The sequence below is a fragment of the Ceratotherium simum genome, chromosome 14 (genome assembly GCF_057802395.1).
Source record: "Ceratotherium simum simum isolate JZ-2026a chromosome 14, ASM5780239v1, whole genome shotgun sequence".
NCBI classification, from domain to species: domain Eukaryota; kingdom Metazoa; phylum Chordata; class Mammalia; order Perissodactyla; family Rhinocerotidae; genus Ceratotherium; species Ceratotherium simum.
In genome coordinates this window covers 41,917,892-41,935,256 of record NC_141913.1, presented here as the reverse complement: position 1 = coordinate 41,935,256, position 17,365 = coordinate 41,917,892, and the positions used below count along the sequence as shown (strand labels likewise).

Genomic DNA, 17,365 nt, shown 5'->3' with positions numbered 1-17,365 from the left:
ACTCTCCAAGCCTCAGTTCTGTTATCAAAACAGGAATAATAATAGTATCTACCCCATGAGTTAAACAGTTGGTATTCATTATAAATTCCACATGATTTTTTGCACTTATTATAGTAAAATTGAAAGATGCATTGGAGCATAGAGAAAACATGACATATTGTAAGCAGAAAGAAACAACCACTAATTCATTCATTTGACTAAGTTATGTCAGTTGATTTCTACCCACCATGTGCCAGGCTCTGTTCTGGGTATTGAGGATACAAAGCGATCAAAACAGGCACAATCTCTGCCCTCATACAGATTACATTAAAGTATGGGAAACAAATAATAAACAAACACAAGAATGCAAGTAGCAGGGTCATATATATATTAATTTAAAAAAATGAAGCAGAATAAAGAAGGTAAAGTGACCAAAGATGCTACGTTAGGCAACAGTCAGGGAAGACCTGTCTCTGGTGGTGGCAGTTGAACACAGACCTAAGGGAAAAGCCACGTAAGTATCTATAGAAAAGAGATTCCAAGCAAAGAGAATAGCAAGCGAAGAGCCTCTGAGTTGGAATGTGTGTTATTATCCAAAGAACAGAGAGGAGGGCTGTGAGGTTGAAACGGATTATACAGAGTAGTAGCAGAAGGTGAAGTGAGGGTTATGGCCAGAGGTTGGACTACACAGCGCCTTGTAGGACATGCTAAAATCACTGGATTTTGTTCTACATGTGAAGTCAGGAGGAGTAACATATTCTAATTCATACACTGAAAGGCCGCTGTGCGGACAACTTACTGTAGGGATAACACCGAAAGAAAAGAGACCAGTTACAAGTTTACAGCTATAGTCTATAATCTGTAAGAGATGGTGGTGGCATGGATAAAGGTGGAGCAGTGGAGATGGGACTAACTGGTCTGATTTGGGACAAGTATTAATAAGATTTGGTAAAAGATTGAATTTGGGGTGTGAGGATATCAGAATAAAGAAGCATGAAACTAGAGTTTTTAATAGGAGTCAATGGATGAACAGTGGTGCCATTTACTGAAAAGGGGAAAACAGTAGAAGGATCAAGTTTGGAGGTAGGGAAAGGGAATTATGGAAAAGCAAGATTTCCATTTTGAACATAGCTGACTTGACTACTAGAAAGCCATGTGGAGAAGTTGAGTCAACAGTTGATATGGAAGTTGATGTGGATTCTGGAAAGAGATTAAGCTAGAGATAAAATTAGGGATTTATCAGCATTTAGATGGCATTAGGCCATTGGTACTAGATGACATCATCTAAGAAGCTAGGGTAGATGGAAGAGAAAAGCCTGAGGACTGAGCCCCAGGGCACACTCTGACTCTTAGAGATTGGGAGTAAGAGGAGGAATAAGTAAAAGATACTGACAAGGAGCAGCCAGTGAGATAGAAAGAAAACCAGGAGCATTTAGTATACCACAGCCAAGTAAAGAAAGTGTTTCAGGAAAACAGAGAGAAGCTGTGTCAAATTATGCTGAGCATCTGAGAACTGATCATTTGATTTGACAACACAGAGATTATCGATAACCTTGGCAACCATGATTTCAGTAGAGAGGGACTGTGAAAATCTCATAAAAACTAATAAAGAAGATTAGAAAGAGGAAAAAATGAGTATAGAGAGTTTTTAAAGGAGTTTGTCAGGAAAGGGGAAGAATGGGGCTTTAGTTGAAGGGATAAGTGGTATGAAGTGAGAGTGCTTTAAAATAGAGGTTATGACAGAATGTCTGTATGCTTACTGGAGTTATCAGTGAGGAGAGAAAATAGATGATGCATGAAAGGGAAAGGATAATTACAGAAGAGTCCCTAAGTGGGTGAGAAGGGATGACAACAAGGGAGAGAGCTGGCTTTAGATAGGAGCACAAACACATCAACTAGATTTGATGGAAGGACAAGGATATCATTGCTGAATGCTTCTCTTTTCTTGGCGATAAAAGAAGAAATATTATTAGTTGAGATTAGGGAAAGGAGAGAGGTATTGGGAATCTGAAAAGTAAGAATAGATATAACACATTCATCTTATAAAGTAAGGGAATGAATGATTAGAGAAATATAGTGGCATTTCCAAATAGATGACCACTTACCTTGGATTTGTGGCTGTAAATGTCCAGTAAGCAGGTTATGTGCTTTTCTCCAGATAAAGTGAGCTCTTAGGGTACACGGTAAGAGTCAGAGAGGAGCTAATTCAACCTAAGCTAAGGGTTGAGTTTTTTCAGATGAGTATGATGGGGAAGGAGGACCAAGGGAGATGAGGGTAATTGCAAGGGACTGAAGATAATAAGTGACTATGGATTCTAAGTTGAGTTTGGAGGGAAATAATGACATGAGTCAGATGAGGGACAGTGGAAAGGTGGCAGAGTTAACGGATTGCAGGTTTTAGTGGGATTGAAGAATTGTTGGCAAGTGAGCAATAAAATAAGTGAGCAGGAAAGTAACAAGGTGATAGAAAAAGGGATGTTAGAAACTGACAATTTGTAGGGGTTACAATTATTGGTTTAGTGTGCGTCACGGAATTGACAAATTGAGGTGGGAAGAAGCCAATATCATTGTAGATAACATAAAGGAACTAACAGTCTAGGACATTGGATGGATTATATGCACGGATATTAAATTACCAAGATTGATCATAGAGGTAATTGGAAAGGAAGTGATCTCCAGATGCTCATATCTTCAGTGATTGTAGGCATATGACAGAAAACTCTAATAAGAAAGGTGAAGTAAGTGGATATCTGTCAACACTCCCTTCAATAGTGCTATATTATTTAAGTCTCAAAATTGGACCTACTACAAAAATAAAAAAAGCTATGAAGATGATCATTAGAATAAGATCAATAATACTGCAGAATTTTCAGCTCTTTCTCCATCAATTCACATTTTTTACAATTCCTTAAGTACATGGTCATATTTGCCAATAGCCAGACTATTCGATTTTGTATAACAAAGACAACAATAACAGTGCGAAAACTCTGAATTCTAAATATAAATGATAAGGATTTAGTCATTCTTCATTATGTCCATTTGCCCAGAAAGTTCAGAGAAAACTCTAAATATTTTTTGATAATTTGATACAGAAAAGATGAAAACAGAAAGCACTTCATTTCTTTAATGTGGTACCAATCTTTACTCACCAGGATTGTTGGACTGGGCATCCATAGGAATCATGAGTTTGGCCCGGGTGGCTCGGCGTGCAGCTAGTGACCTCTCTAGAGTGGACATGGAGCTCCCTGCTTCCTCAGTGTCTTGACCTAAAGGAAAAACAATACTCCTGAGAGACACACCTTCTTCAATGACCCAACACTTTACATCATTTCTAGCCAGACACACCAATGCTTTTTTCATTTTATTGATGTTTTAAATAATAATACTTACTTTCCTGTTACCCAATCAACATACTCTTATTGTACAAACATTAATAAAACTTACCATAACCTCATTAGCCAGAAAGAACCATTATTTATATTTTGTTATTTATAATTTTTACATATGCATGTATATGTGAAAGTGAGAAGGTATATATTTATTTTGCAAAAGTGGCATTATACCATACATACTATTTTGTAAACTTCTTAAGAAAATAACATGAATATCTTTCTCTGTCAATAAATCAGTAATATAATTTTTAACAGCTCCATAACATTCAATTGTATGAATTTACCACAATTTATGCAACTAGTACTTAAGGCCCAAAGACATTAAATCTTATTTTAAAAACAAAGGGAATAAACTACATTCTTCAAAAACAAGATTAGGCATATTTATGTAAATTTATTATGATTCCATAAAATGCCATACTAAAGAGTCATTAAAAATAATAAGAAATAATGATACATGCAGATCTGAAAAGTAAATAAAAATCTATGTTGAGAGAAACAAAGCTGAAGTTCTGAACAGGCAGCAGACTTGCTGGTCTACCTTGCATCTATTAAACAGAGGAAGAGTTAATTGAAGAGAGCAAGGCTGAGAGAGGGACATAAACTTTTTTCTCATCATTTGGCCTGGCAAAGACATAGGAGCTTACTTTGGGTTAAGTGGGCACTTGAAAAGTTGATCAGGCTTGAGTCTTTTTGCTGGAATTAACCTGAGTGCAGCTGCCCCACCAGAGGACCTTTGAAGTTGACATGTAGAACCATCTGGTGTGAGAGGGTTAAGCCCTGACTTGATACCACATATAACGAATTGGCTGATGGAGGAATCTCACAGGGTCTCAGAAAGATTCACGCTTGTGTTTCATAAGGGACCCAGAATTTGGATGCCACATGAGCACAGCCCACATGCCCAGAAAATCAGTGAACTTCGAACTGTCCTTTCTTCCCTCCCTCCTCACCTTTGTCCTCCCTTCTCCTCTTTACCTCCCCTCCCTGTCCTCCCACATAGCCAGCAAGAGCAGATAGATAGGAGGAATAGGTCAAGATGTTTCTGAAACAGACTGTGTGCCCTTCCTTCTGTCCCATCCCCACCACTCCATTTCACTCCAAGGTGCTGAAGGATTTAAAGAGCAAATTGTGACCCCAGTTCTCAGAGCCAAAAGTCTAGCTGATCATAAAAGAAAAAGAATCCTTAATTTAAATTTCAGATTGTAGTTTTAATAGAACCGGATTGTAGTTTAATAATTGAAAGTGACAGAAAAGTTAGAGACTCTGAGATATTATTTAAGGTCTAGAAAAGGAATACTCAACAACTCATGATTGGATATCAGTAATTGAAGTTCTTGTTTAAACAATTTTAAGCTGAGAAAGTCTAGTTAACCAGTTACACATTCAAACAACTAAAATATTTTAATTTGGTTTAAAAACAACAACTACTCATTCTACAAGCACATCATTAGTAGACCAAGAGATTTTTTGATGAGACTACTTGGTTGATTATTCAACTTCCCATAAGCATTTTGAAAATAGGAGGACCAACAGAAAGAAAAATATCTTACAACAATTTTCTAGATTTCTTAGTTATTCCTGGACATGGATTGTTCTGCACCAATTCATTAAACAGTAGTCTTGTTTCCTTCAGATCACTTTGTATACCAAGAGAGCCTTCAGATAGACTCCACCAAACTAGGCTAGTGATGATGTAACGTGATTGCATGAGGATAACAGTTGATCTCCATGGTAATTAAGGCAAAGAAACAGAAAAGTCAATGTTTTCATACTTCAAGTGTCCCTGGTATGATTTTTCAAAGCAAGGAATTGACATCAAATTTAAAGTCAACTTTCATTTATCCACAGATATAGTGAACTAAAAAAACGTAGAAATAGCTTCAAATTTTATTGCCTTGCAAAACTTTTGTTCAAGATTTAACAAAGAGCAGTCATTTCATTTAGGCTTCACATTTCAATATTTCCCAACTCCATCACCTCCAACCTCTTAGAAGTTTCAAGAAGCCTTACAATTATAAAAGTCAGGCAACAGGATGATGGAATAGAAAGTAAACCTAGTTAATTGACCAAATTTATATCAGATTATTTTAACTGTTGGCAAATGACTTGCAAAATAGTGGAAAGGTTACCTTCACAAAAGAAGGAGTGGAGAACTCCCTTGTGGGGTTCAGAATGGGATGTTTTTCCTGATGCCGGAGAGAAGAGAGTTACCTGAATGAGAGGTGCTCTTGCTCCCCATTTGGGTTTCTGACTGGCTGTGACTGACTGGTGTGAGGTCTTGGCAACTTTGGATGGGGGAGTCCCTTCCTGGAGGGTCAGTGCCTGCTGGCTTCTCGATGTTTTTCATCTCCATTTCTTCATGATGTATCCAAAGATCAGGGGGCCGGAGGTCCTTCTGACTGCCCTTCCTTTTGCCAACACTGTGAGTGGCCCGTTTCCTATGGAACAAAATTAGAAGGCAAATGTGAGCGTCGCTCTTCAATGGCCCTTCTTCTTTTTTCTCAGTCAATTCAAGTTAGAAGCAGGAAGGAAACAAAAGCGCTCCCAGGAGGAAACCTGTGAAATCCAGGAATTGGCAGACTTGTCTTGGCTGCTTTTCCCCTTCTCCCCAGAGCTTCTCCACACTATAGGAGATGTGGGGCTGAATCCCCAGGGTCACAGCTGCCTGCCAGAGTGCCTTACTCCAGCTTCCGCGGCTGCAAATTCTCACACAAGGTGACAATGGGTTAGATGGAACCATATGCCAATCTTTGGAGCTAGGCATAAGGTACTGACTGCAACATCTGTTTAGGAGATAAATGAAGGAGTTGCTTCGAAAGGGCAAATGAAATAAAAAAGCCAGAATTTGTGCCAACAGTCAAGATTGGGGCTTAGAAGAATGTCTATACCTCAGCTGTATAATTTAATGTGCAATTGGGAAGCTTGCTATTTGAAGACAAAAGGCCGCATGAGGAAATTCTTAGAATAAAACACTTTTGCCTTGCAGTCACTAAGTATCTGGATTCAAACACAATAAGACCCATTCTTTGAAAAGAGAAGAATACACTTTGTAAGTGTGCTTCAAGTGTTTGTTATTTTCCTCAATAAGAATTTAGCAATCATAAATTTATTTTTCAGTAGTAGTCTCTTTTTGGGGCTAGTGAGATTCAGTAGTTCCCTGCATGCTAAGTTAAGCAGCATGATGCTCATGCTAGCCATTCTCTACAGCAGGCTTCAGTAAACCATGGCCTGAAGGCCAAATCTGCCCACTGCCTATTTTTGTAAATAAAGTTTTATTGGAATCCTGCCGAGCTCATTCGTTTTAGTACTGCAGTGTTCAATAGTTGCAACAAAGACCATATGGCCCACAAAGCCTAGACTATTTACTATTTGGCCCTTTTCAGAAATAGTTTTCAACTTCTGCTCTACAGTTTTATAATTTCTTAAGTCTCCAGTTGTAGCTTCTACTTCTTTCACAATGATAACGTCTTTTCATAAGGCAGAATTCAGACAATTAAAATCTAACCTTTAACAGAAGCCCAAAGAAGTACCTCCTTCTCATTTTTCTCACTTGCAGTGAATGGTTTATGAGGATAACTGTTTTCATGGTTGCTAAATGGTTCAAACAAACTGTCACCATTGTAACCTATGCAATGCCACTAAGAGTGACTTTATTTTCTCAATTGCTGAACAAGAACCTTTGCACATATCAGGCAATTAATAAATATTTAGTGGTGTGATTTGTTGCATGTTCCTTGACATTCTTTTTTTCTTTCTTGAAGCATTCTGATGAGGATAGAAGACAAAGAACACCGGACTTAATATCTATCTAGTAGTTTAGTAGAGAAATAAGGCAGTGTTTTCTGCTCTAATATTTTCCCAACAACTACCTGCATTTTGCTGATTTCCTGGCAGCAGCTCTGCACACTCTAGACAATGGTCTATAATAACCCCTAGATCCTTTTCTTGTGTCTAAGACAATAGCTCTCTGCTAACTATCCATTCCCTGAATTCATTTCCTTATACTTCACCTGCCTACAGGAAACTAGTCTGCAGCTCACACATAGCTCTGTGTGTAATCTACTCCTGGTGACTTAGAAGAGTTTAGTGCCATTTTCAAACTTGGAGATTTCACCCTGTTATCTTTCTTTCTAACAAATCAAAATGCTAAATAACTTAACCCCAGTGTCTATATGACGGCATACAGAGAAGTACTAGTTCGCAAATCCAGGACAAGACAGTCAGACTTTTCGTGATACCTCAATATTTAAATAGCCTGTGGCAAAGAAATCTGTCACATAACTTTTGAAAGCAGAAATAAATTATGAATTCTGGTTTCCCCTTGCTTGCGTGCATGCCTTATTCATTCATTTACCAGTCTCCGTGACTTCAGTACCAAGTATCCTCCGGTGTATTCTATTTAAAAAAATGTTTCAAATCTGATTGAAGCAGAAGTATTTTGTCTGTTATGATTTCTAACCTCCATCTGGGAAGAAATTATCATTCCTGATAAAAAATGCACAAGCATTTTTCTGATGGATTTTAATCAGATCAAGACTTCTTTTGAGAAGCTACTCAACAACCTAGCTGACTGTCAGTCAAGAATCTAAAGATCTCTAAACAGACTTTATTTGCTTTTTGTATTCATTCTATGAGAGACCATCTAACCACTTTTGTTTTCCATAATGTCTTTATCAAGAGAGAAATCTTTAACCCTAGACAGGCCTCCCTCCTCTGCCAGTGGTAGCCCAGAGCAGCAGGTTTGTAATAAAACTGACATCTGTTCATAGCTAAATTGTCTGAGATTTATCTTAAAACTTGTAGGAACAGTTGTCACGCTGGCCTTCTGTCCATCTGCTGGTTCCCTGACATAATGACTGCTGCTCATTGCACCCCCAGTTCCTGTCTTACCATTGGAATCTTCAAAATTTTTATGCAGATGAACCTAGGTCAATGGTTCCTGAATTGTGGTCCTCAGACAGCAGTCTGAGGTCTCAGCATCACCTGAGGACTTGTTAGAAATGTACATTCTCAGGCCATGCCCCAGATCTTATGAATCAGAAACTTGGTGGTGGGGGCAGCAATCTGTGTTTTAACAGCCCTTGAGCGGAATCTGATGCACCTCAAGTTTGAGAAGCAGTCTTAGTGAATTATTTGGTTTTGTTTGTTTCCATTTTCAAGTTAGTTTTTCTATTACATGTAGAACATGTCACATGTTTATCCCTCCCTCACATGCACCTTTTCTCACAGGTACCAGTAATCTTTCAGCTTCCAAAAATAGTTGTAGGCTAGAAGTTCTCTTCTTACCTCAAGTATTCTCGAATAAGGCAAAGCAAGGAATCTTCCAAGGCTCTCTATTGTCTCTTTCTCATACTGTGGAAAAGTTTTCATGGTGTAATCAAGAACTGGTATTTTGTTTTTTGTTTTATCTATCTGTCATTTATCTGTCATCTATCTATCTATCTATCTATCTATCTATCTATCTATCTATCTATCTACCTACCTACCTACCTACCTAATAATGCTTCTGCCCAGAATGCTTTCACAAGCCTATTTACCTTCAAACTACTTATTCTTTAAGATTCCCTTCAAGTCTCTCTCCTTCAGGAAGACTTCCTGATGACTTTAGGTGAGTATAATCATAGAATATCCAAATCATTTCCATCTCTCTCTGTACCACTCACCCTGCATTGATCTCCATCTGTCTTAGTTAGCTGGCCAGATGCTCCCTGTGTGTGAATTGATTTCCTCCAGTGATACTGGAGCAAATTCTGTCTCCTTCGCTTCTCCAACATCAGCTATTGTTTTACAATATTTATTCATTTATTTATTCAGTGAACACATATGGAATGTTGACTACGTGTCAAGAAATATGCTAAGTACTAGAAACGCAAGATAGGTGAGACATTGGGAGCTCAGGAAATGAATGAAAAATGACATGGCTTCTGGAAAATTCTGCATTGTTGGAGTAAGGAGCATACACTGGGACATGGCATGTAGTAAAGCTGAAAAAACAGAGAGGATCAAATCATAGGAGGTCTTGCCTCCAACAGAAACATTTTTAATAACATCAGTAAGTCAGTGGGGAATTGCAGAAAGATTTTTAGCTCATGAATTAATATTAATCATACTTTGTATGATGCAGATCACATACTAAGCACATAGTAATTACTTGAACTGAATAATAAAAAATTTTTCATTATTGACTGGGAAGTATTTTTTGCAAGGCTCTTCTCTGATTTTTTATTGGCCTATCTATTCTTTACTTCGCACATAACCTAATAGGAGTTTCTTTCGTTTTCACTTTTAATCGGTATACTGGGGATGTGAATGGGTAAGAACCAACATTGGTTGAGCATCCATTTTATTCAAGACTGTGCCCTTTGAAGTTCTAAAACACTACTATCATCTCATAGATTCTTCAGCTACAATGTAATAAATTATTAAGCTCCCACTCTGTGCTTAGATATCCTCTGCTGGAGCTGTCCACAGGAGGCAAATAGCTCCTAATTCTCATGGTCAGATAGAGGAGGTCCCAAGACCTGATGGGAAATTGAGGCAGGGACACTCTGCCCCCACAGGGGGTTTAGAGAAGGCTTCAGGAAGGAAGGAGGCCCTGTGGAGAATGATTACTAGTTAACCAGGAAAACATACAATGGGAAGTATCAATACCTCCCCTGCTTCCTCCATCCAAATCTTTCCCAAAGGTTTCCATCCTCCTAAATCTCTATATTATTTTTAGTCTACTAACTACTATTAAAAATAAAGCAAAAATCTTGTATTGGAAACCCAGGGAAAACATGTTCTAGATACTCAAATAAACTTGTATTTTCTGAGATGGAATTAAAATACATTGAAGTCCTAAGTGGTTGCCAGTTAAAATGCCAGTGTGGTGCATACTGAAAAATGAAAATGTTAACAAATTGAAAATTGATAAAAGTGATCTATAGGTAGTTGAAGTACAGTAGATTTCATTTAAGAGTATAAACATTTGGTACTTAGTATTCAAAATAAATATTTTTGTCAAGATTTGAATTCTGTTAATACTTAAAACTTGCTGTGTATATTCCAATCAAATAGGAGGCTTAGTCAACCAGTGACTATCAAATAAACCTTGAATTTTCTTTACATATTTAAATTTAATGTATTCAGACAAGTTATTGATCACCTACCCAGGTAACTGACTTAGAAATGTGATAACCATGGATTTCCAGGATAACCTGGATTTCGAGGATATTCTTAACGTTAAATATTTTGTCTTTAGTATCTACAGATACATTCTAACTGCTCATAATACACGTTCTATATTTTGGCCAGGAAAATGTTATTTCTTTATCAAAAAGCATGGAAAAAGACCTCTCATCAATTTAAGCTTTCATAAAACACAATTTTTCTCTATATATTTTACCATAATCTCACTAATTCAAAACGTATAAAGGGAGTCTTTTCAAAGTAGTAAAAAAATTAAAATTAATAAATAACTTAAAAAATGCAAAATTATTTTTATTTCATATTAATATGAGGATAAATGCTACCATGTGATTCTATAATTTAGTAGTACTCCACGGGGAATTTCAGTGTTTTAAAGGTAGAGGAGATGATAGAAAGTATTTAATCCTATTTCTCCTTTGAGGAAACTGACATTCAGGGCTTAGGTCCTCTCTTAGGTGACATCATTAGTTTAAATGAAGAAGTGGCAGAATCAGAACTAGAACTTGGGTTCTAACTTCTGTTAGTGATTTTATATCATAAAAATAAAATCTTACCAACTAGAGTGTAAATCAATCAGAAAACTTACCTCATTATTAAATATGTAGTATAGCACACAAAAATGTTTCAAAGTCACTTGAATGCAATTCAAGTCCGCCAATAAAACACAAACAAAATTTACATTCCCCAGCACTCCCAGATAACGAGATATGGAAGAAGCTCATGAATGTGTTTCCTACTTCACCTTATTAAGTAAACTCTCGTTTTTCAGAGAGCCCTGTAAAGGACATTATTCCTGTTTCAGATTGAAATTGATTTTGCTTTCATCTGCATGACTTAATTTGTTCTAAAAGGCTCAACGGTAGTGGCACGAGGGGGAGGGGTCCTCAATGAAATCAAGACAAGCTAAATTAAAGCTCAGATATATCTTGAAGGAGAAAAATTTGCTTTTTCTTTGTTAACATATACAAATGAAGAGACCAAGATGAATGCCAATGGGTCTGTTACTGAAGAAAGATACAGGAAGCAAAATTGTGAAAATATGCCAAATAAATATCAACAGACTTTGGGGGTGGGGTGAGGAAAAACCAAAGTGGCAGCAGCGTAAGAGCTATAAAGTCACTTTCTTTGGGTTTTTGTTATTCGTGGAGGGATTTATTCTTTCATTCATTCCTTAATTTTAAAACCAAGTCATACCCAGGGCTCAGTCTCTACTCTTTCTAAATAAAACCTTCAAGCTCTTACCATAGTGCCTAGAGTGGAATTTAAGACAACTTGAGAGTTCCTCAAAACAGCATCAAATTCCACCTTTGCATACTGGGAAGACTGGCATTTTCTTTGGGGAGAAATAAAATATGATGAATCCAATTCATCAGGTCAATATAACCCTCAAATATTCTTCACACCATGGAGAAGAAGAAAGCAGAAAAAATACAACATCCTGCTACAGATGGTTTAGTTAATTAAATTTAATTTAGTGAATGAATCCATGCTTTTAAAACTACTCTGAAATAGTCCAAGTTTGATTTTGATGCCCTCCTTACTTAATGGTTATGTGAATCTTTCTCAGCTCTGCTTCAGACACCTGCTGCCTTGATGTTCCACCGTTCTATGCTTGTATGGCCCCTTTCTTGGGAATGCTGGATCAAGAGTTATTCAAAGCCTTACTTGATCACAGTTATTTTTTCCCCAGAGCCTTACTAAGTTCCCAGTACTCTGGAAGCTCTGTGGGTGATTATGACTTCCCAGAATGCTTACACATGAGACCAGCCCTGTTAAACTCATTCTGTCTGGTTCCTTGCATGGGCACGATGGGCCAGCACACCAGTTATCACCAGTTTAAAGATAGTCCAATCTCGTGAATGCGTGAATTTTATATCACGAAGATATAAAATTTGTCCTGCACATAAATAAATTAAATACAAAGACTGTATCTACATTCCTATGTCACTTTCTTCAGCATGTACATCTTCCTGTATCCTGTTTCCAAGAACTTCACTTCAAAATTCTGGAAGATACTCTAGAGATCAACAAATAGGGTCATAAGATTTTTAAAAAGAGAGAGAAAGGCTAAGGTATTAATAAGGGAAGAGGGAAAATTATTTGCTAGAGAATCTTTCTCTAGCAATGTGTGCAGTATATAGTTGTCAAATCAGCCAGCTATGGGCCCACCATGCCTGAGGCATTAAAAAAAAAAAAAAATCAAAGGAAGAATCTATTATAGTCAATCCAGTGAGAAAGTACAGCTGAAAAAGACATATCAGGCTGGATTTGAAAAGTGCTAGAGAGGCAAAGAGGCAGAGAATAACCAGGAGACTATTGCTGATTCCCACAACTGGCTGACACAGGGTTAATATGCTGGTTATGGGGTGTTGCTGGAAGGAGATAAGCTGAATTAAAAGCACCTTTCCATTCTAAACCCTGTACTTTGATGTATCATTCTCTGAATGTGTTATAACCTAGAGCTGCATAATATGAAAATATTTTTAATTTCTGAGAATCCACCACAGCCAGGAAATCTGAAACATTTTGAATTTCTGGAATCTCTTTTCTATCCTAACTACTACCTCCAAACCAAACACTGCATAGTATTATCACTACGTTGAGTTTAGTATTCTATATTTAGTCGTTCACGCAACAAGCATTGATTAAATGCCTACAAGCCTCCTTGACAAAAGCCATAAATAAGTAAGTACTTTTTGAGGAACACACATCTCCATCCTTTTATACATAATTGCAGAGAGAGCCATAAGTAGGGACATGGTAAATTTCCTTCTCTAAGTCTTACATAAGGAACTTCTGTCCTCTATACAGCTTTCCTCTATTTGAAAGGAAGAATCTGACCTTGAGAAGTAAAATCAAACAGAAATGCCATGTGGGTCTCCAGGTGGATTCCTCTATTAAGTCTGCACGTCTAGTTATGGGACTGGAATGGACAAAAGGCAAGGTGTTTCCCAGGTCAGGAGACAAGGAACATGTGGAGAACTATGAAGAGTGCAGGAAGAGAGTCGTCAAAAACATAGCTCTGAAAGATGGTAGTTGGGTCAAGCAGTGACTTCTCTCCTCTTGGGAACCAGCTGTTACCTACTTTCTCTGCTGGGCTGAAGAGCGCCGGGTGCAAATCACGGCCACGATCACCACCACCAGCACTGTGATGACACCAACGGTGACCACAATGATCACAAGCAGGTTGCTGTTCTTCTGAGGAGTGACGCTGCCATGTGGGGGGTGCATCTGGCCAATGGGTGGCTCTGGGAAAAGACAGGCAAATGGAGGTCAGGTTTAGGGAGATGTGGCAGCCCATTGTTTATCAAGCTCTGTTAAGGATGAGAAGAGTTCCTATTGTTCTGGGCATTCCTTAAGCTGGGAAAAAAGTAATGAAAAATGAGAAGAAAGATCTAAATTATCTACCCAAGAAAAACGAAACCTACGTCCACACAAAAATTTATACAGGAATGTTCATAGCAGTATTTTTCAGAATAGCCAAATTGGGGAACAACCCAAAAGCCATCAACTGATGAATGGATAAACAGATGTGGTATATCCACACAATGGAATACTATCCAGCTGTAAAAAGGAATGAAGTACTGATCCATGCTACAATATGCATGTACCTTGAAAACATTACGCTAAGTGAAAGAAGCCAAACATAAAAGGCCACATATTGTATGATTCCACCTATATGAAATATCCAGAATAAGCAAATCTACAGAGACAGAGAGTAGATTAGCATTTGCTGGTGGACAGGGGGAGAAGTGAATGGGAAAGAGTGTTAATGGATACAGGGTTTCCTTTTAGGATGATGAAATATTCTGGAATTAGATAGTGGTGATGGTGGCACAACCTTATGAATATACTAAAACCCACTGAATTGTGCATTTTAAAAGGGTAAATTTATAGCTTGTGAATTATATCTCAATAATAAGAAAATAGAATTAAGCTATCGCATTGAGTAGAAAGTGGGGAGGGAAGGAAGAATGCTGCTTTGTACTATAAGAATTCCAATGTGACAAAAACCAGAAAAGGCTGGGGTTTATGAGAAAACACTACTTATTTGGTGCTGTGAAAGACAAACTATTTGACACCAATCACTCACAATTTACTTCCGTTCCTTTTAAGAAGCTATCCATAAAGCACATTTAATTTTCAACCTGTCAAATATGTATGATTCATAAAAGCACTTAAAGCAGCAACTGGGTTTGAAAGAGTGTCATAAAGTCCTGATATGAATATTTTCCTGTGTTGCAACTGTACCTCATGGTAGACAATATTTAGGCAAAAATAGACATTTTTGATAATTTGCTTATGTAAGTGGCTAATGACTCTTTAAATCACTTTCTTTAAACCCTCAGTGATCAATCAATTAGAAATACTCTGTTCTATGTCATGTTTGTCACTGCAAGCTACAAATTTTTAAAAAGTAAATATTAGCTTATAATTTTGTTCATAAATTAGAAAGTAAATTTAGAAAGGAGCATAAAGAAATGAGTCTGGATGTATTCCTAGACCTGAGTTTGAATATGATTTTTTAACAATCTATATTAGCTTTCTATACCTCTTGAGCAAAATATTTACACCTTTTGCACCTCAGTGCCTTTATCTGTAAAATGGAAATAATAATACTTCTACACAGTTACTGACAGAATTAGAGGAAATACATACAAAGCAACCATCTCAGTGCCTGACACAGAGTGAGTGCTTAAATACCATACTACTGAAATATTGATTAAATTGTTGCCTAAATTAATAATCTACCATACCCTTTGGGATACTTCTGCTGTGGACTTCCAAACAACAAAATTTTTAGAAATAATGCTCAATGTGAAAGAAAAATTACCTTCTTCTCACAAATGAATATAATAACCCGTACTTGCCTCAAAATCAAAACACTATCTTTTGACAGTCACCTAAGAATCATTGCTTTTTGGAAAAGATAGTCACCTAAATTTAAATAAATTATTGCTGATTCATTATTATTGGAAAAATAATAAGCGCTTCTGAAATAACTTGAATCTCAGGGGGAGGAACTCAACAAAAGTCTTTAAATAGCACTTTCTGTTAAAAAATTCTGATTATAAATGAAAGAAATAAGGTTTCCTTGAAGTAATTTTTACATTTACTACAAAGGAATGAGATAAGTAATGAAAGGTCAGAACTTTTGTATCATAGTTTTACTTATAATTTAAAAAGTCATTTTATAGTAATATCTTGATATGCCCTTTCTATGCTTAATAAATTAATTCATTAGAATAAATTAACCTTTTATGTGAGAGCTTACAATGAAGACAGTTGGGGATCTCATGGATTTTTATTAGCATGAGTTAAATTTAACAGTTCCCCATTTCTGACAAACTTAGTTTGAGTCGAACATAGCATTCCCATATGAATATTTTTAAAATCCTTGTAAGCTAGAATTTTTCAAATCTCTACTCTTATTTCTTTCTTTCCACCCAGGAAGACATCATGTTTCAAGTCAGAAAATAATGACTCTGGATTCTGCTGAGCATTAGTGAGATTATATTGACGTCATTTGCCTCATAGTTAGGGTTCATGGGCACTCCCACTATAAATCTTTGCTTCCGAGCCTTTACGACTTCCTCATAAAAGTTCCCACTAGTTTAAAACTTGATATTCAAGGTCTTTCATTAATTTCCCAATCTCAATTCAAAGGCTGAATAACCAGAATATCTGACATCCAGTGGGCAGTTAAGAAAGTCAAGTGCAGGGGCCAGCCCAGAGGTGCAAGCAGTTAAGTGTGCGCACTCCACTGCGGCAGTCCGGGGTTCACAGGTTCGGATCCTGGGCATGCACCCACGCACCGTTTGGTAAGCCATGCTGTGGCAGCGTCCCATATAAAGTGGAGGAAGATGGGCACAGACGTTAGCCCAGGGCCAGTCTTCCTTAGCAAAAAAAGAGGAGGATTGGCAGCTGTTAGCACAGGGCTGATCTCCTCACAAAAAAAAAAGTCAAGTGCAATGGTGCCTGTAGATGTAGTTGGTCCTTGTTATTTGCTGTAGCTGTGCTCTATCAAGTCACTGCCAATACTGAATTACTAAGTATTGCTTCTAGAGGAAATAGTGTGTTAGGTTTCTGTGAACCTCTGGTCACAACATTTTTATCAACCAATCAACGCATAACCTTGTTTTATGTGAGTTTGTTTAAAGACACCTTATTTAATGTATATACTGTTGACTCATTAACATTGAACTCACGGCCAACAGCCCTGTGACTTATGCCTGAGTGAAGCTTAATCAACACATATTTTCTTCATAAGGCACATCACAGCCTTTTTTGCTGAGGAACAGTAGACAGCACTTCAGCACTACATTGAGGGGCCTCTTTAAACACTGAAACCACCAACAAAAGCCACAAAACATGTGAAAAATTGGCACTAAATATATCGCAGAAATGACACTCGTTTACAGCATGAGAGCTGAAACAATAAGACAGAGCGTCATCTTGCTCCATCTCAGTTGAGTTCGTGAGCATTGGGCTCCTCAAATTTTTGGCTACTCTGCACATGTCCATAAAGGATCATAAAAGCACCACAAGTATTGATTTGGGGGGTTACAAATAAATTTTATCGAGTAGGTGAATTCACAAATATGGAATCTGCAAATAATGACGATCAACGGTATATCTAAATACATCAAGAGACTGCTCCAAATTAGGAACAATTTTAGAGCTCACAAATCTCAACTAGTGTAGTTAAGAGCCTGACTCCAGAAGGGACAAGATAACATTTACCACTTTTCAGGCTTCAGAGAGGAAGCTGGATGGTGTAATTCAAAGACTTGCAAATC

General features: G+C 37.3%; 1 protein-coding gene across 1 annotated transcript in view; it reads right to left on the bottom strand.

The window, feature by feature from the left end:
* Window positions 1–17,365, bottom strand: part of DCC (DCC netrin 1 receptor) — a 1,105,377-nt gene that overhangs the window by 58,482 nt on the left and 1,029,530 nt on the right. The window contains exons 23-25 of the mRNA XM_087439250.1: window positions 13,651–13,813; window positions 5,586–5,812; window positions 3,129–3,245 (exon numbers count right to left, since the gene is read on the bottom strand). Coding sequence (XP_087295376.1) covers window positions 3,129–3,245; window positions 5,586–5,812; window positions 13,651–13,813 — 507 coding nt within the window. The remainder of the gene's footprint in view (window positions 1–3,128; window positions 3,246–5,585; window positions 5,813–13,650; window positions 13,814–17,365) is intronic.